The sequence below is a fragment of the Pinus tabuliformis genome, chromosome 6, assembly GCF_031772625.1.
Source record: "Pinus tabuliformis cultivar Carrire ecotype Pingquan chromosome 6, CPIR1, whole genome shotgun sequence".
Classification (NCBI taxonomy): domain Eukaryota; kingdom Viridiplantae; phylum Streptophyta; class Pinopsida; order Pinales; family Pinaceae; genus Pinus; species Pinus tabuliformis.
Genome location: NC_142292.1, coordinates 337,664,074 through 337,685,010, shown reverse-complemented (window position 1 = coordinate 337,685,010; position 20,937 = coordinate 337,664,074). Strand labels below are relative to the sequence as shown.

Below are 20,937 nucleotides of genomic sequence, written 5' to 3'. Positions count from 1 at the left end.
AGCTAAGTTTAACTATTACAAGAAATAATATCTAACATGAAATAAAATGTTATAAAATGAAATGAAATGAAACAACTTTCACGAAGCATCATATTCATAATTCAGAATCATTACCAATGAGTTATAATTGCCAACTTCAAACTTCAAACTTAAATTGTCGTACATTGTTTACAAAAAATATCATAATAAATATGAAAGAGTCAAGACTCGACAGTTATGAAAACTAATAGAAACTAGAAAAGACAAGTAAAGTGTAAATCTATTATCTACTACTTCATGTGGCCCTTGCCACGAGAAGTGCCTGATGTATGAGCAATTCATGGTGGTCTTCTAGAGTCTCCTCCCGCACAGACCCACAACCAGAACCAGAAGGCACATGCCCTCCACGTGAGGGTGTAGATGGAGGCGGTGACAACAAAGGAACAAGACTTGGAACTCAAGCACTGTTACTGGATGGTGGAGGTGGCATGGTTATTGCTTCATCTTCCTCTCTCATAAGTTCCACTTCCAGTTCTTCAAGATGTATAGTGCCATCCTCCAAATTATCATCCTCTGGGTGGTTGTCCCAAATTTTATATGTTGGATCCTCATAAGCCCGATCACAGTAATGACTCAACAACCTCAAGTTGTAGTGCACATGAACCAAACTTTCTGCCCGAATTTCATTGAGTCTGTTTCTTTTCACATTATGTATGAAGTTGTAGGTGCTCCAACACCTCTCTGCAAAAGTATTTACAACCTGTGAGAGAACTTTTTTTGCCAATTTTGGCAAAAGTCCCTAGCCGCCATATGCTTCCCACCATGTGAGAGCATCAAATTTGTCTCTATCTTCCATTGCATGAAAGGTACCAAACAAACCAGTGTAACTGAAGTATCTGCCTAATTCAAGACGCACACTAGCACATTCCTCCCTGCCAGGTATCAACTTGTCAAATGCTTGCAAATATCCTGTAGATACCTCTTCATCTATATGGGGTTTGACCCTAACCCCACCCCCAACCAAGATGCAGAGTAGTATTTTGGCGTAAGGATATACGCCAAGCAATGCAGTGGAACATTAAGTTTATCCCACTGTATACACACACAATCGTGAATCAGTTTATACAAGTTGAGATCATTTTTATGAACAATATCTTTTATTTGCCCCAACATGGTATCCATCTACTCATACACCTCGCCAATCATTGGCTTATATGTATCTGCAAACCGAATCATGTGATACGAGCTTGGTGAAATCCAATACTTGCCTCACACGTGCCCAAAACATACCATCAAGAGCGGTCTCCTCCACCTGTTCAAAACCTTGCCTGTCAGCTGCATTTGTAGCCCTTTCCTTTAATACCTGCCAGTGTAGACTTGATACCATGCTAGCCAATGACTCTCTTACCTTCAAAAGGCGCCTGAAGGTGAGGTAATAGCTATCAAATCTAATCTTCGCAATCTTCAACAACTCCAATCTTGAGTGACTACGGAAAAGGCCATGTGTATCGCTATGACTTTGTAATAAATTTTATCATTTCTTTGCCTCTCTTGTACAAATCACCAATCCCTTTGTATTGTTCGTTTTTGTTCTTAATAATATCATGCATCAAAAGGTTCATTGTGTGAACCAAACACCCAGACCAAAATAAGTTGGGGTATTTATCCTCAATAATTGCTCCCGTTGCCTTACAATTAGGAGCATTATCAGTGATGACTTGGATGACATTGTATGGCCCAATACAGTCAATTGTTTCAAGTAATGGCTCTGCAATGTTGATGTTGGCCTTAAACTTGTCTGAGTAATCATATGCTGAAAGAAAGATGGCACCACTAACAGACACAGCAAGACCACTTATCAATGGCTTGCCTTTTACATTTGTCCATCCATCAGATACAATGGACACCCCATGGTCAGTCCAAGAACTTGTCATTCTATTCAAAGCAATGTTTTAAAACTCCGACTCCGACTCCGACTCGGTATCGACTCAGTCGGCTCAATTTCAATGACTCAGTCGTTGTAAAAAATACATTAAATATTTATTTTTTATAAAAACACATAATTTTAAAGATTTTCATTCATGTTTCCAAACACACAGCATTAGAATATAGATAGAAGACAACATATGATCAAAGTAGGCTCATGAATATATCCATTATATCAAAATGGCACCCAATGCATTGTCCAATACATACACGATGATGATATAGAGATCAAAACAAAAACACATAACCAAGGAGGCTATAAATGGCCTCTACAACAAAAGTATGTGACCAGTACTACTAGCTACTGCTAGAGTTGCCAACATCATCTGGCTCAGTGTTACTTGGGAGCGACAGCTAAAGTGGGGAACGAGAGCGAAAACGGGAGCGGGAGCGACATTTTCAGAAGCTCCTGGTTTGGGAGCGAATCCCAGAGGAGTTCGACAACCAATGTCACTAACATCAAGGTACATAGAGGGATTGGTGCTCTTGATTAAATACGAGTTCCATACCCTAATACATGACAAAATTCAATGGAAACATTGCAATCCTCCAATCCTAAAATCCTGAAAAAACTGACAAGTCTGCTGGATTTTGAATGAAATCTAAAATTCTACTTTCTCCATATGAAATCCAATGAGGCCGAAACCACTCTCAAACATTCTGAGTCATTTCATGGTAATGTTAAAAATTTAAGTAAAAGGATGAAAATGAATATTAAGGAGAATGTCACTTTTACTTTAAGAATTTAACATTACCATGAAATTTGAATAGCATATCAATACTAGGAGAGGGGAATGGACCCCAAATAGCATTTAACTAATTTAGAAAACACCTTGGAGTCCCCAACACTCGGCTAACAGTTAAAAATTTAAAAAAAAAATATGACAAATCGCATTTTTTTGGGGTTACAGGCCGCATTCATTGACTCGGCCGAGTCAGTCATGACTCGGCCTCCCATTCCGTTTTTTCTGTCGGGTCAAAAAAAATCCCAACAATTCGAATCAACTCGATCGTTTCAGATTCGATTCGGCTGTTTTTTAAAACATTGATTCAAAGAATGTGATATTTTTGCTTTTTCATGATCAAGTCCAACGATTCTAGCCTTGTCATACCCAAGGCTCTTATATCCTTTAGGGGCATCATTTATGGCAAAAACCATTTCATGCCAATAAGGTGAGCGAAGAACATTGAATGGTATCCCACATGCATAGAGAAACCTGTAAACTTTTGAATCCACATCATTCCTACACCCTTTATCAAGGAAATCTGATATGCTTCTACGCCTTAAACTTGGTGACCCTGTGCCTGCATATCCACTGCCTTGGGAGGATGCTGAAGGAGTTCTTTGTGCATGTGATTGTGAGCTTGGTTCAAAAAAACCCTTTGATTTTTTAGATTTGCATTGGGCTTCCTCCTCTTCCCTTACGTATTTGGCTTTATCTGCTGCTGACACACCTGTACAAGTTTTGATTCCTATTTGTTTATCTCCATCCCAAAGCCTTTTCCCGCAGAGGTGCTTTCTGGCATGGGTGTATGAACCTATGTGATTATTGTTGCAATGGAGGCAATGAAATTTAGTGGTTCCACCCCCTTTCCCTGCTTCAGGCCTATTAACATATTTCCACAATGGAGTTTGGTCATGTTTAATCTTTTGAGACTCATGTTCACTCTCTTCCAACTCCTCCTCTCCGGAGTTTTCATCAAATCCACTATGACCCACTTCTTCATCCCCTTCTTCATTTTCAACCCTCCTTTTTCTACTCTCGAACACCATAATAACCAAAAAGGAACCAAGAAGAAAAAATGCCAAGAAATATAACCATGATGTTTGAAATTCGAAGTTTTGAATCTGAAAAAAAATGGAATGGGAATGGGTCCATGGGAGAAAAGAATTTATTTATTTATTTAGTAATGAACATTAAAAAAAAATGCTAGAATAGAGCCTACCTCTTTGGCCTCCAATCTCTCCTTACTCCTTGCTCCTTGCTCTCACTCTCACTTGCTCTCTCTTGCCCCTCACTCTCTCTTGCTCTCTCTTGCTCGCACTCACTCTCACTCACAAATTCTAAAATAATGAATTGATTGGAGGGAGGGTTTATTTATATTCCCTCCCTCCCTTTGCTCCCTTCCCTCCCTTTTTTTCCTTACTGCGCCTTCTTTTTTCCCGCGCGAAATTTCCGCCTGTTTTTTTCGCCGCCGAGAGAGTTTTTTATAGCTCGGGAGCGACCGCTCCCGGGCTATAAAAATCGTTCCGGGAGCGATGGGAGCGACGCTCCCGAGTTCGATCCAACATTTGGCAGGGAGCGAACACAAACATAGATAGAAGAAACAGAAAAAACATATTTAAACAACAAACAAACAAACAAGAAAATAAAAATTAAACAAAACAAACAAACAACGAAAGAAAGAACAACGTAAAAAAATAAAAAATAAACTAAAATAAATAAAATAAAATTCGACGAGCGCGCTCCCGCCCAGAGCGCAGATTGGGAGCGGGATCGGGGGGGAAGCTCCCCCGCAACACTGGTTGCATCATTCTCTCACACAAGTTCGATATCTCTTGTAGCTGGGAAAAAGTAAGAAGTTCTCTTATAGTTGGGAAAGAGTGCGAAGTTTGTTGCCGGGAAGCCGAAGCGTATGCGAGTTTGGGGAAGTCTAAGGAGAAAGGAAAATTCAAAATTTTGGTGCCTCTCACTCTTTGTTTCGTGGTCTGGGTTGGGAGATCGAAGTCTCCTAAGTTTCATTATTGTCGGAAGCTGCCTGTTGCTGGAAGCTGCTGCCTAGTCGAAGCTGCTGGAAGGGTGACTTGGTGTGGAGGGAAGGTCTCGTCTTGGTTTGGGGTGAAGAGTCGCAAATAATACTATTGAAAGGAAGAATTATCTTGACTGGGTTTTCCCCTTGAGGGTGTTTTGCCCTGGCATAGTGTCTATATCTTGTGTCTCTTGTTTTGTGATCTTCATACACACATAATATGGTAATTACTTGATGAAAGATAAGATAATAAAGAAGTAAAAGAAACCAACACATTCACAAGTAATTATCAAGAAAGGAGAATCAAATCCTAATATAACTATGATTTTCCAACACATCCTTACATATTATATAAATAAGAACTTTTGCTTATTTGTGCATAAATGGTTTGGATTCATATCAATGCACATGAATATATATGTTTTTCTTTAAAATTTGAATATTTTATGTGTTTTTGGTCGACCAGTTTTTTGGTCTGGTTTACCGTTTTTTTACCGATTCCGGTCCAATTTTGACTAGTTTTCGGTTCAATTCCGAGAACATTGATGTCAGCAATGCCATAAAACCAAGCAACATGGAAATGAAGCTAAGAAGACCAACCATGATTGTCCACACTTCTAGGGAACTAGGACACACTTTCACATAAAACATCCAATAGGGCAAAATTGCAAATACATAGCTTTAGATTTGCATTCCATAGGCTTACAATGGTGCTACCAAAAAATGAAAGTGCTCATATGTACCTATGCTAGAAGAGGGGTAACAAGTCTTTGTATGCCCTAACAAAAAAACTATCCCAAATGAGACTATTTTTCCTCTACAAAATTGCAATGCAAAAATTGTCAAAATCTAGAATTTGCAATGGCAATGACTCTTGTAGTATGATTTGGACCTTGTGTAACTAACAAAAGAGATATTTGGAACATAAATGGATCATGTAGTTTGTCAAAGCCTAAAGGTAAAAATTGTGATAAAATGTCATAACCCAAATAAGAACCAAATTATTCTAATATGTTAATAAAATCACAAATTTACGGGCATATATGTGGCATTTCATCAACAAAACCTATTGCAATTGTTAAGTATTGTAGAAATTCCAAACATAAGTGACTAAAGTCCTTGTTCTCAAATAACAAAATAATTATTGAATTTAATTAATGAAAAAATAAATTTCAAACCATAGCATCAATCACACAATAGTTAGAAATTAAATAGTAGAAGCATACAAACAATTTTACACGTACATAGGCAGTTACTCCTTCAAATCAACTTTTCATTCCTTTGAAAAAACTTACAAGGAAAACTCCACAAGTTGACAACTAAAAAAATAGCATTTCACAAATACCAAAAATCACCTCGAACTAAGTAAAACAACCTACTAAGAGAATATAGCTATTGTATAGTTGTATGGGCTATATGATCGACTATACATACTATATGATCTATCCGCACACACTGTGTGGATGCCCATTCAATTTGTTCTTATGACTATATTAAAATGTTTGAACAACTAGACTGGTTGTGTTGTCCGATGGTATGAATCTATATTGCAACCTACAAAAAAGTTGCCTAGATTCACCTTTGCCTAAACCCCCGCACCCCCACCCCTCTCTCTTGATTGCTTGCTCACTTGCTCAAGTGTGCATGAAAACCTCTATCTTGACCTATTTTTATACTTCTAGTTGAGACCAAAACCCTAAGCTATTTTTCAATTTACTCCTAGTCTAATTCATGCATGCACAAGATTCATTTTTTTAGATTTAACAATTAAATATAAGACTTTTACTTTTTCTTACCTAAGTGAATTACAAAATAGAATTACCTTATCAAAATATCTCAAACTACTCCTCACACTTTCACACTAAATTTGTGTGGAAGTTCCTATCCACGCTATAATTGTCCACACTGCCTCTTAGTGAGAAAAGAACTATGCACCAATCTAAATCTATCTTTGAATGCCTCAAACTTCCATTTTAAGGGCTTGGTTATAATACCAGCTATTTTTAATTCATAGGAATATCTTAGAGCTCCACTACTCCCTTATGAACCCATCTTGTATGAAGTGATATACAATCTCTCTATGTGTCAACCGGTTATGAAACATTGATACAGCTCTAAATATCACAGTGAATGACTACAGGATCCAACTCTTGATCAAACAATCTTGCAAGTAACTTACATAGTGAGATGTTATCACAACTGGCAAGATTAATTGCCATGTACTCTACCTCTGCTAAGCTAAGTGCTACAAAAATATATTTATCCTGCTAAGCAATGATATCATTGTTAATGCCAAGCTAAAGCGGCACCCTAAGGTGCTCTTCCTGTTCGCTACACTGCCTACCCAATCTGACTTTGAATACCCCTACAACTTCACTTTAACATCTCCAAGATATATCAAACCATACTCCATTGTGCTCCTCAAATACCTATGCATATGTTTTGCTGCTATCTAATGCTCCTACCTTCGCTCCACCATGAACTAAATCAAGGTGTTCAATATATCTAACTTGGTGTTGACCAAATACATCAAAGAACCTATCTATTGCCTATAGAAAATGGGATCCATCAACTCTAAATCTAAAGTTGTCACCTTCTTCAAATTAGTGATCATGAGTGTGGCAATAGATTTGTAATCCTCCATTAGAAACCTCTTCAGGATCTAAGTTGCATACTCTCTACCAAACCTCCAAGCCCTCTCAAGTAATGAATCATATCGATGTCCTTCATCTCGAACATAGCCACCATGTTTGCTTTGCACATTGCAATGAGATTCTCTATACCTAACAAACATAAGCCATCTACATATAGCACCAAAATAAGCAAATTAGTCTTAACAAATATGTAATATACGTTAAAATATGCTTCACTTTTGTGGATTCCATACTTTGTAGATATCCATCAATCTTGGAATACCATGTTGTTGGTGCCTGCTTGATTCATACATGGATTTCTCAAGTCAAACACACATGGGATTCCTTCAAATTTACCCCAAAGCCATAAGGTTGCTCTATGTACACTTTTTCCTCAATGATCTCATTATGTAAAACAATCTTCACATCCATCCCATAAATGAAACCAAGAACCTAATTGCTCTAATGGAAGTGTACCTGGAAACTGGAGCAAATATCTCCTTATCTACCTATCTTTAGGAGAACCCTCTTGCCACAAACCTTGCTTTCAACTTCTCAAAGTTCCATTTGCAACATGCTTGATTTTGTAAAGCCGCCTAGAATTCACAACTAGCTTCCAATCTTAGCACTATGTCCCAAACATCACTCTTTGTGATGGAGGTGTACTCCTCCACCATGGTATCCTGCCATACCTACTAGTCTACTACCTCCTCAGAGCTGGAAAGCTTGGAATCTAAAATGTTGATTATCAATGCCATATGATCTGAAAACTTCTTCAAAGGTTTGCTCCCTCTAAGCGTGCTCCTAGGAGCCTCAACATGCTCTTGAGCATCCCTCAATGTCTAAGTGAGCCGTCAAGGTCTCCTACTAAAGTAAAAGGGGCTCCTATCTCCCCTTCTTCACCAGAAGGTTGTAGCACTACCCTGGAAGTCACTAGTGACCCTTGCTCCTCATCCTCTATCACTACAAAAGGCTTATGAATGGAACTTCCTAATTGCAAAGGCCTTCTCAAAATTTACATCCTAATTCACAACTGTCTTTCTTTGCTCTGGAAAATAGACCTTATAAGCCTTTCAAGTCTCACTATAACCCAGAAATAAACCCTTCCTACTAGAGAAATCCAACTTGGTCTCTTCTCTACTAGTACATGGATATAGACTGAATATCCAAAGATGTAGAAATGATTCACATCTAGCTTCACACTAATGAATGCCTCCTCTAACATCTTGTCCTCCAAGGTCATGTGAGAGACATCAGATTTGGCAATAGACTATTGTGTTGCATGCCTCTACCCAAAGAAAGGTCAATAAGTTCTAGTCATGCATCATGGCCTTAGTAACCCCTATGATGGATCAATTCTTCTACTCTACAACCAAAGTACCAAAAGAAAACTAACGAGGATAAGCAACCAAGTCATAACAGTTTCAAGATTTTAGAAGAAGAAGGTGGGAACAATGGAACGAACCAGGCATCAGAGGATAATCCTGCAGAGAAGGAAAAAGATGCTAGCATGGAGGATATACCTGAGAACAACAAACTAAAGGAGGATTTGCCAAGCACTATGGAACTTGGCAGGGACCATGAGATGACCCCAAGTGAAGTTGGTACGGAGGACCACGAACTACAGGAGATTCTTGAGAGGGAGAATCTCGATCTAGAAAAGTTCCTGGAGCAAGGAACCACCAAAGGGGTTGATTCTCTACCACAAGAGGAGTTTGACAAAGTGCAACAACTCTTCCTCTGGAGATCTCAAGCAAAGGGTTCTGGAGTCAAAAGGAACCATGATAGCCAGGAAAATAGAGGGGTAAAACCGATGGAGGTAACATCAGGACACTCTTCCAAGAACCCAGGCAAGAAAAGAGGAAGGAAGAGATAGAATGAGCTGCTGACAGAGTGTGGGAAACTCATGATTAACTCAGGCAAGATGAAAGATCTTACCAGTTACTCATTTACAAACCTTTCATAATGAAGCTCACAACCTAGAACATTAGGGGTCTAGGAAGTAAAAGAAAACAAAGAAATCTTAGCAATAGAATAAAAGAAGAAAAACCAGATATGGTGTTTATCCAGGAAACAAAATGTTCAATAGATAAAATCAGAGAGATACATAGCAAATGGCTCATTAAGTATGAGTATCTAGAAGTTAAAGCAAACAACACAGCAGGAGGGATTCTCACTCTTTGGAATCCTGGATGCTACCTTTCGATGGTGATCCAACCTTTGGGTGACAAGGAACTCTATATGATCACAAATGTCTATGGTCCTCAAAAACTTGAAGACAAACTCAGGCTTCTCACCTCACTGGAGGAGCTAAGAGAGAGACATCTTGTTATGCCCTGGATTCTGGGAGGGGACTTTAATATGATCAAATCTCTTACAGAGAAAGAAAAAAAAAAGGTGGGACCAGAATACTAGGCAGAGACTCCATTGCCTTCCAGAACTTCCTAAACGACATGAGGCTAGTGGATACGGAGACAATAAATGGTACCTTCACCTGGAACAATAAGAGGGGAGGGGCTTCTCAAGTTGCCTCTAAACTAGACAGATTCATAATCTCAGAGGACCTCCTTCTCACTGGCCTTGACTTGACTGCATTAATCCTTCCTTTTGGAGGCTCGGATCATTGGCCTATCCAGCTTGAAGCTTCTTTTATAGGCACTCTGAGGAATAGACCTTTCAGGTTTGAAAATGTCTGGCTCACTCACCCTGACTTCATCAGTAATATTGGAAAATGGTGGGTGGAAGACATGCCTGTTCAAGGCACGAAGATGTTCCTACTACAACAGAGACTGAAACACATCAAACTCAGGCTTAAAGAATGGAACAAAAATGAGTTTGGCAATATTTTCAAAGCCAAAAGAGAAGTTGAACAGAAACTACAGGGAATTAATCAAATCCTCATCATAGATGGCTTTACCGAGGAAAGGAAAATGCAAGCTGACTCTCTTCAATAGGAATGGGAAAACAAATGCCAGCAAGAGGAGATATTCTGGAGACAGAAATCGAGAGTGCAATGGATTAAAAAAGGGGAAAGAAATACAAAGTTTTTTCACAAGTCAATCATGGATCACAAGGCACATAACAGGATTTCAAAAATCAAAGATACTCGAGGGAAAGAGCTCAGCACCCACAAAGAAATGGAATCGGCTCTAGTACAACATTTCCAAAGCATAGCAAAGGAGCCTCTCTTAGACAGATCACGATTTATCAACAACTTCACACAGTACATTCCAAAACTTGTAACCAGGGAAGACAATTACAATCTTGATTCTTAACAAGCCAGTGACTGAAGAGGAGGTCAATGAAGTAATCAAAGAGATGCAAAATGGGAAAGCTCCAGGCCCGGATGGGTTCAATGTAGACTTCTTCAAAGCATGCTAGGAAATAGTCAAACAAGATATCCTTGATGTTGTGGAGGACTCAAGAAGATCCAAAACAGTTTTGAGGGCACTCAATGCATCTTTCATAGCTTTGATTCCAAAGCAGGAAAAAGCTATGACACCAGATAGATTCAAAGTTCAAACCCATAGCTTTATGCAATGTGGTGTACAAAATTATTTCTAAAGTAATTCCAAACAGACTTAAGCCCCTTCTTCCAACTCTTGTGTCTGAAGAGCAAACTGGATATGTGGAAGGAAGGCAAATTCTAAATAACATCATTCAAGCTCATGAGGTGGTACATTCTCTTAAGAGCAATAAGCAAGCGGGTATGATCATACAGCTTGACCTAGCGAAAGCTTATGACAAGCTAAGTTGGTCGTACATCAGGGAAGTACTAAAAGCGTATGGCTTCGACCACAATTGGATAAGATGGGTAATGGCCCTTGTTACCACAGCTAGTTTTTCAATCCTACTTAATGGCTCTCCATCCAGAACCTTTAGGCCTTCGAGAGGCCTCAGACAAGGAGATCCGCTCTCCCCCTTCCTCTTTATTCTCATGATGGAAGGATTAGGCAAAGCGATCAAATCAGCCAATGCGGAAGGAAGAATCCAAGGTCTCAAACTAACCCTGAATGGGGATACCTTGACTCATCAACAATTTGTGGATGACACCATGCTGCAAGGTACACCCACGGTCAAGGAAGCTAAAGCTTTCAAACAAATCCTGAATGATTTTGCTATGGCCACTGGTACAGAGGTAAGCCTCACCAAATCAAAAATTTTCTTTTTTAATACTGACATTGCTATTCAGAGAAACCTCTCCAGAATTCTCGGCTTTCAAAGAGATCAACTTCCCTCCAAATATCTGGGAATACCTCTCACTGACAAACCTCTGAGCAAGGAAGTTTGGGAGCCAGTGACTAATAAACTGTAGGACAAAATTAGGAAATGGACAAGCAGATCTTTGAATTTAGCAAGACAACTAGTGCTTACAAAGGTTGTCCTGCAAACTATTCCCATCTTCATGTTTTCAGCTCTTCCTGCTCCTAAAGGAGTTTTACAACACATCAAGAACATCCAAAGAGATTTTCTTTGGGGCAAAGGGGAAGAGAAAAAGAAATGGGCTTTGGTAGCTTGGGAAAAGCTTTGTAAACCCAAGACCCATGGAGGTTTGGGACTTCATGACCCGGAAACCCTAAGCAAAGTTTTGGGGGCAAAACTTTGGTGGAGATGGCTAAAGGAAACGAGAACCCCTTGGGCCAAGCTCTGGAAACAAAAGTATGCAAATAATTGGCAAGAAAGGGATCATATTTGAATGACTGGGCTCATCAAGGGCTCCCACATTTGGAACAATGCTTGGGAGAATAGAGCCATAGTTCAGAAGCATAGTTTCTGGGAGATCAGAGATGGAAACATAGCTTGGTTTTGGGAGGATAACTGGCAGCAGGAACCTAACCTGTGTAGAGAAGAACTAGCCATTCTCAAGAATGACACTGACAATAAAGGTTTACTCAGGGTAAGTGACTTCTGGGATCAGACAAGGAACAAGGGCAAATGGAGAACATGGAAGGACCTAGTATATAGTGAAGAGACCCCTTTGAAGGCCCAGGCAGAAGCTCTTGCAGTGATCTTGGAACAGAGAAAGATTTTGACTTCAACATCGTCTGACCAACTAAGATGGGGAAGAAACAACGAAGGAAACTTCAACCTCAAAGAAGCCAAAAGAATTGCCATTGGGCTTGACTTTCCAAACCCTGATAAGATATGGAAGGACCTATGGCAGAACCCACACTGGATGAAAATCAAATTGTTCATGTGGTTGGTGCAACATAAAAAAATTCTGACTTGGGAAAATCTTAGAAAAAGAGGTTTAGCTGGTCCATCTAGATGCCAATTATGTGGTCTACAAGAAGAAACGATGGATCACCTACTCAACCTCTGCCCATTCACCTCTACCTTGTGGAATTGGGTAGCCTCAATCTTCAGGCAAACTGACAGGGACGAATTCAGCATCACTGGCACTTTGAAGAACTGGAGGAAAGACTTCTCAGAAAATGAAATAATCAACAAAGCCTGGACTCTGGTACCAGGTTTTTTGATCTGGGATGTCTGGAAAGAACGCAACAATAGGATTTTCAAGAACAGAATTGGCTCAACCCAGAGCATCATAGCTCAGATTATAAGACAACTCAAAGAAACTGTGAGCACCCTTCTAAAGAAACCCCCCGAGAACCCTCCTCTAAACCAAGATGCTCATATACTCTTTCATTTGGGTCTCCAGTTGCCTATCCCCTAGGGCATAAGCAAGATCATAAGACATACAACAACGGGGAAGGACTTCTGGCAACCGCCTCCTCATGGCTTTTTGAAATTTAATATAGATGGAGCCTCTAAGGGAAACCCTGGGGTGGCTGGTTATGGCGGAGTCAAGGATACATAAAAGTCATCTTTCATAGTCATTTAGGGAAGGCCACTAATAATATGGCGGAACTCATGGCCTTAGAGCAATGCCTAGAAATCTTGATTAACTCCAATTTACACAATGCCATCATAGAAGCAGACTCTGAATTGATAATTAATTCAGTCAAAAAGATAGGCAACGGCACAGCACCAGAAAAAGTATCAAATCACCGGCAGTTATTGTAGGTCTATCAACATATACAATCCCACCTGAGAACACTCAGATTTGTTCACGTGCGCAAAACAACCAACAGGTTAGTGAATCATCTGGCGAATGAAGGAGTGCTCTGTACAAGAAATAACAGAAGATATGCTTGGGAGTCGACACCCTCAGGGAATTTGCACGAGGACTGTCACAGACAGGCGATCGAAGACAGGGAATATTTTCAATTTATGAAAGATAAGCAGTAAATAGACCAATGGAAACAATAGAAAGTGAACCAATCACAGGGAAGAAGCAAGGGGTAAATAGCGGGCAGGTTGATAGGCAGCCAACCAAAGATTGCAGTGAACTCCAGCATCCTACGGATTTTGGGCGGATAACTGCACGTAGGATAAACCTTCAAACGGACCCAAAAAACTTTAGAGCGGCGGTTTATGCTACTCATCGGGTCCGAATGGAAAAATAAAGAGTGGGCATGTTGCCGGCCCGAAATCAGCTCAAGATCGTCAGATCAACGAGGGCTGGATCGCACGGTATTCGGGTCATAAAGATAATCGAAGGTTAATCCTCAAACAGACCCGAAAAATTATAGAACGGCGGTTTTGGTTTCTCATTGGGTCCGTAAGAAAAATTAAGGAGTGGGCAAGTTGATGACCCGAAATCAGATTATGACTGTCGGATCTTCGAGGGCTGGATCGCTCGGTTTTCGGGTTGCTAAGTCAACCACAGGTTAAGGCTTGTTTTTTAGTCACATACTGTTGCATTGTGGGTCGTAGGATCTGTGGGCCCTCGTCATCAAGGGCTTTCGGGTTCTTTGATGCTCAAGACTTAAGTCTTTTAGCGGACCCGAAAGAACTTTAGAACCTTTTAAATTTCTCTTTCGGGTTAGGAAGGCAGGTATCCTATGCGCTAGTTTTCCAGAGCGATGCTTTGAGGATGGGCAGATCATTGGTAGTTTGAGAGTCAGTCCTTTTGTAGTTTTGTTTGAGTTAGGTACGGGGTTGTGTCAACCCAGCTGTCTCTTGAGTGTTCACAGAGCTGGTGATGCTATTCTTGACCCCTTTTAAAAAAAAATGTACATTATGTATTTTTTTCTCGATTAATGGAAGGCTCCACTCTTACTGGATCAAAAAAAAAAAGGAAATGGGTTAATTAATTAGGATTAATGAAGACAAATCGATTTTGCTCTAGAGACTTCTAGAAAAGTTATTTTTAGAAGTCGATATGATCTTAGCCATAGATTGTAGTTAGATCGTGGTCGTTGATTCGTTAACAAGAGATTAAAAGAGGAGATCCATAGGGCTTTTGAAGATCATCCGAATAATAGCTTTGCAATGACAGCAAGGGCATAGTGACAATGTGGGAGACACCAGCAGTAGGGATCAACAGTGATTGAGATCGACTTGTCGGAGAAGGATTCTTCACAACGATTTCCAAATTCTCAGCGACAGAGGGAGATCGATTTATCTGCAGAAGTCGAGTTTCTCCAGCCAGTGTGAATTGTTTCTCAGAGACTGAGTTGCCAAAGCAAGTGCAAATTTGCCAGTGGGATCGATTTGCACAAGAGAAGTCGAGTTTTCCAATGAAGGACGAAATTCCAGTGGAGGCTGAGTTATTTTCCCCATGGGTCCGAGTTTCCAGCGAGGCCAAGTTATTTGTTGGAACACACTAATTGGACCGATTCAGGGTCATAAAGAGAGGCTGAATTGATTTAGAGGGGCCGAGTTGCTTCCAGGAGTTCGAGTCAGCTTGCAGAAGTGAAGAAATTAATTTGCCAAAGGTTTGTTGTTACACAGAAAACAGTTGATGTAAATTTCAATTACAGAATTCCGGAAGAAATATTAAATCCCTAATCTATAGAACCGGGTTTCCCTTCAGGGTTTTTTCTAGGGACAATTTGTCTCAAAATACCGGTGTCTAATTTATGTGTGTGATATTTTCTCAGTTCCTGTGATTATTTATTTGTGAAATTGAAGTTGTGTTATTTTCAGTATTTGTCATGATTTAATTTCGAGAAGACAAATAATCTGCACAGATAGAAGATTAATGACCAGTAACTGCAATAGAATTTTCACAAAGTCCTTTCTTGACTGTGAAGTTAACTCCTAACTCTTTCCCTTACCCTTGTCAAGTCCTTTACCTCTATCTTTATTTGACTGACTCAATAGAGCTAGGTTCTCTTCGCCATCCTTCTTGTTGGCCTTTGACTCCATCCTAGTCTCCTAAATACAATCATCCCAAAGCCTCTCAAAGTTAGAAAGTTTTCCTAAATGCAGAACTATTCGCAAATGATTCCTATGACGTTGGGAATCCATTTAGTGCCACGTTCACTAGCTCTATATCTTCAACCTTCTCCTCAACTGCTACAAGTTGATTACGAATCTGTCTAATCTGCATAATGTAACTATTGAAAGTGTATGATCTAGTCATCATTATGGATCTATGTTTGTTCCACAATATCATCTTCCTGTTTATGTTCTGACTTTGGTAAAGGCAAACAAGAGCATCAAACATCTCCTCCATTGTCTTCTTCTCAGATACATGAGGGATCAAATGATTTACTGTGGCATCCAAGATCATCTACTTAGCCTTCACTTGCCTTTTGTTGTCATCTACCAAGTACTGTGGATCTGTAAGCGAAGTCACAAATACTTGACAATATCCCAAAGATCGTTCTCTTCTAGTAAGAGTGTAACCCTCACTTTCCATCATAAAAAAATTGAGGCACCATCCAATCTGTCCTCAAACCTAAGGTTAGTTGATGCCATCTCCGAGATTTACTATGCAAACTCTCAAATCTAAAAATAAAACTCAGAAACCCTCTAATCCCTAGTCATTGTTCCCTGTAATAAATTTATTACTGCAAATCCATGGGAATCTCAATCAAAGATCAAGCTCTAATACAATGTAGAAATTCCAAAACTGAGGGACTAAAGTCTTTATGATCTCAGTTAACCATATAATTGCTAATTTTAATTAATGCAGAAATAAATTTCAGACTAGTATCAATCACATAATCACTGAAAATTAAATAACAAATACATAAAATCAATTTCACACAGACATAGGTAATTACTCCTTCAAATCAACTTTTCATTCCTTCCAAAAGAAAAACTTAAAAGGAAACCTCCACAATCAACCCACTTAAAAAACAACCCTTGCACGGATTCGTGAAAAATAAAAATAGCATTATATATTCCAATGCAACAAGGCATCAAGATTGCAAGCATCAGGGGTCAATTTCTTGATATCTATGCAATAAAATTCCCCTGAATATTACAACCAGCTCAATATATGGCAGCATTCTGTGATGGGCTTCCCCTTCCCTTAATAGCGTTAAGATAATACCAGTCCCTTTGCACTAACCTTTAACAATGTTAAATGGTATGCAATCCAGCTAAAGCCAGGCTGCCACTGACATCCAAAGCCCTGTTTTAAAGTCCAGCACAGTCAGTTCAGCAAAGATGCAAAAGGCTGAGCTGACTGTGACAATTCATAAATACCACGGTTGGGAGAAAACCTATTAAGGCTGAGATTTCCAGCATTGACCGCTGAGGATGGGAATTGCCAAGCATAATTCTGTGTGCTACCTTTACCTTGGAAATCTGTTTTATAAATTAAGGTTCTACGTCACTAAGGTTTTAGAAATTCAGGATGTGAGTATTTGGAAATTCTGGGGATTTACTTTTTAAACAACTTTGATATATAGCAACCAGTGAGAAATTTAATTTCACAATAAAGAAAAAGGCTAACTAGGGTACTCACTTTAGGTGGCATAAGAAATGCTCTGCCAATCATTCTACTGCTCCTCTGCACATTTTAGACCAGGGAAAGAAGCAGGGCTGAATTTCAGGACTTGGAAATTCCCTTAGGAGACCTTCTTAATTATGACGAATTTTACTGTTATAACGATGCCCTGTGCAGAGTTCAGACATGCCTTCTTTTGTCCTAAAGCGATTCCTACAAGAAGGTAACTGGCACAATATCTTCAACTCTGAACTCAATAACAGAATGGCCAAATCACCTTGCCACTGCTTACAGTAGTCCACATAGTTCACCTTCTTACCAACATTTTATCTAGAAGATGGCACATCTCAAGCATTCCATCTTCCTTGCAGAAGCCTTTCCTGCAAAATCCGCGAATCAGGGAATCAATGGTGGCAATATTAGGAACCAGGCCCTGCTCCAGCATTTTGTCCAATAAATACTTTCCTTCATCAAGCTCACCCTCTCTAAAAAGACCACTGATTAGTGCAGTATATGCAGCCACATCAGGCAACATACCATCCTGCAAAATTTGACGCAAAAGACTCCTTGCTCTCGAAATGTTTCCTTCTTTACAAAGGCCATCTATTAGAGTGGTGTAAGTGAACAGATCAGGAAAGATATTTTCTTTGAGCATACTAGAAAAAACGCGGCAGGCTTCAGAGAGCTTGCGTGCTTTACAAAATCCATTAATCAATGTGTTATAAGTGACAGGGTCGGCTACAAAGTCCCTGTCTATCCTCCTATCAAATATAAGCATGGCTTCATATAGTTGTCCAGCCTTGCAGAGACTATGAATCATTATATTATATGTTCTAGTTGTTGGTGAAATCCCATTTTTCAACATCTGTCCTAAAAGAAGAAGAACGTTACATAGGTTTCCTTCTTTACAGAAACCATTGATTAGAGTGTTGTAGTTGACGACATTATCTTGCCAACCTTGCTTTGCACTCTCGTCTAAAATATATTTAGCCTCAGATACTTTCCCTGCCCCGCAGAGACCATCAATGAGAACGTTTAAAGTAACCACAGTAGGAAAAATTCCCTTCTTTAGCATCATCTTCAACTGCTGACATGCCTCAGTCACTTTGCCTGCCTTACACAAGCTGTCCATTAAGGTATTATATGTAACTGCAGTAGGTGCCCAGCCTTTCACCGTGCATTCCTCCAAAAGTCTCTTGGCCTCATAAAGATTGCCAGATTTACAAAGACCCCTGATGAAGATATTGTAGGTGACGACGTTAGGAGTGCAACCATTCTCCAGCATGAAATCCATAACCCTATGGGCTTCGAGTATTCTCCCTTGATTGCATAGACCATGCATTAAGGAACTGTAAGTATATACATTGGGGACATGGCCATTATGCAACATTTCATTCAGTAGCTCGTAGCCTTCAGACAATCTGCCCATCTTACAGAAACCATTGATAAGCGTCGAATAACTTGTCACATCCGGTGTGCAGCGACTTTTCCACATATCCTGTAGAAGCTTGTATGCTCTGTCAAGTTGTTGTTCATTGCAGTGAGCCTTGATCAGAATATTGTAAGTAGAAATATTCGGAACTATCGAATCACTTGTCATCTCCTCGAAGAAGAGGAGGGCATCGGCGTGGCGTTTTCCAACTACAAGGGCATTGAGAAGTGTATTATAACACAAGGTATCAGGCTTACAATGCCTCTCCTTCATTTCTGCGAACAGCCTCACTACTTCTTCGACCATACCGGCCCGGCTGTGAGCCTTCATTGAGTCAGTGTAAGCTGCAGGACTGCAGCGAATTGGCTTAGACTTCGCATGCTTTTGGGTCCGTTGAGCTGCATTAAAGAGAATACGGGGACTTAAAGTTTCAATCACAGTGCCTGAAACACAAGGATCGCAGCTCTTGGAAGGACTCTTTCTCCTTGAGTTTTTGCCAATCCCCAATGAATCAGGGCAATTTAAATCACTGTGAATACTGTCCGAAATAATTTGATTAAATTTTCTTTCAATCCCATCTGAATGAGGATGGCTTGAGTTCATGTCAATTCCCTCTACCTGGGAGTTATCTTCGTGGGTCATCATACATAGCTTTTGTTCATTTTGAATATGAACTTCCTGGTGATAAATGTTTTTAGATACGTCAATATTGCAAAGGGAGAAGTATTTTCCAGATTTACACACCTGTCCAGCTTTGGCTTTGTTTTCAGGACTTTCCATCACCGTCACTTCTTGATTGTTCTTCTGCTTCCCTGGATTCTTTCTAGGATGGAAGTCTAGGGATCCAACTATTGCTGAGTATGAACGTACATATAAAAATGCATCAATCAAGTGTCCCCGCTGTTTTTTCAAAGTTGCATTGTTGCCCATCAACCAAAACCACAGGGATTCTTCATTTCTACATTTGATGTTCTGTATCTCTTTCTACACATTCCGTTGCATTGTTCATTTCACGAAACCTCGTATACCCTCAAACCTTGTTCCGTAACCGATCCCAGCAATAGGACTGTTTGTGACTTGAACAATGCAGGAAACTCTAAAACCCTAAACCTCTTTTCTGTCCAACATCCATAGCTCGGAATATGATCTTCCTTAAGCGAGTGTCCCTGGTCTTCTACATCTTTCATTTTTTGCTCTCAATGAGGCAAAATGGTCCTAAAGGGTGCAAGTATATTTTTGTTTAGCATGACCAACAAACTATCCAGATAACCCCACATATATCATCCAAGTTATTGAAAATTACATTCCTGCTCAGGCGTTTAATAATTCACTCTTTACATGACATTTCACATCTATACAAACAAACCACTTACATTACTCGATCACTTTGAGCTTATCGGAACTTGTTTAATAGAAACATTTAATTTTGAAGATCATTTTAATTCTATTTTATTTAAATAAATAAATAATTCAGCAAAGTGAAAAGAGTTTGGTTCCTTAATTTTTAATATCATTTTAATTTAATATATTTAAAAAAATAAATAACTAGCAAAGTGAAAAGAGTTTGGTTCCTTATCTTTTAACATAGTGTTAATTTACAACAAATTATTTATATTAGTCATGTAACTTAAATGGCTAATAAATATTTATAGTTTTCAAAATATTTATGAATTATGTAACTTGTGAATTTTTAACATTAAGATGGAGTTGAGTGGCAACAAATTAGATAAGTTTTAAAAATTGATTTGGAAACCCTTGATTTCATTTAGATTGTATATACTATGGAAAAAAATGATATTTTAAGGTCCACAAGACTAAAAATAGTCTATGAGAACATTAGTTCCATGTTTTTCACATGCATCACATTCCAAAATGAAATGTTTTTCCGATTCCACTGCCCCAAACATGCAAAATGTACACACCTATTCCTCCCAAGTTTCTTTAGGTCTTTTCCACCATCCAGTTTCACATTGAAGTTTATGCGAGTTGGTCCTTAATTGAGCAATAAGAACCTTTTCCCTCCACCTCCAATGAACTCTTTTTGTTGTAGATCACACGTAGGGTTGAATTCCTTTTCCTCATACCCTTTTACGAAACTTCTCCATAACAAAATTCTTTAGCTCCTTGTTATTTGTGGGACAGGCATTGATACATTTTTATATTCTAAAAACAAAACAAAAAATTTGGAAGCCCTATTCCGAAATAGACCACACCTATTGGTGTAATTACTTGAATTAATTTAACTAGTATAAATTCATGTTAACCTTAGATTTATCAAGCATCCAAAGGAATTAAATTTCTTGAATTAATTTAACTAGTATAAATTCATGTTAACCTCAGATTTATCAAGCATCCAAAGGGATTAAATTTCTCTGAAAGAGATTTGCACCTCAATAAATTTGATT

At 39.2% G+C, this 20,937-nt stretch overlaps 1 protein-coding gene across 3 annotated transcripts in view; it reads right to left on the bottom strand.

Annotated features, from left to right (window-relative positions):
- LOC149258676 (uncharacterized) overlaps positions 1–19,858 on the bottom strand; it is a 74,380-nt gene extending 54,522 nt beyond the window's left edge. For 2 of the 3 annotated variants that reach the window (XM_089415700.1, XM_089415694.1), the window contains exon 1: positions 17,119–19,858. In XM_089415700.1, coding sequence (XP_089271826.1) covers positions 17,408–19,462 — 2,055 coding nt within the window. In that variant the 5' untranslated portion in view covers positions 19,463–19,858 and the 3' untranslated portion in view covers positions 17,119–17,407. Of the gene's footprint in view, positions 1–16,719; positions 16,783–17,118 lie in introns of all 3 variants that reach the window. The other variant, XM_089415687.1, reaches the window with a different exon arrangement.
- Positions 19,859–20,937: the final 1,079 nt, after the last annotated feature.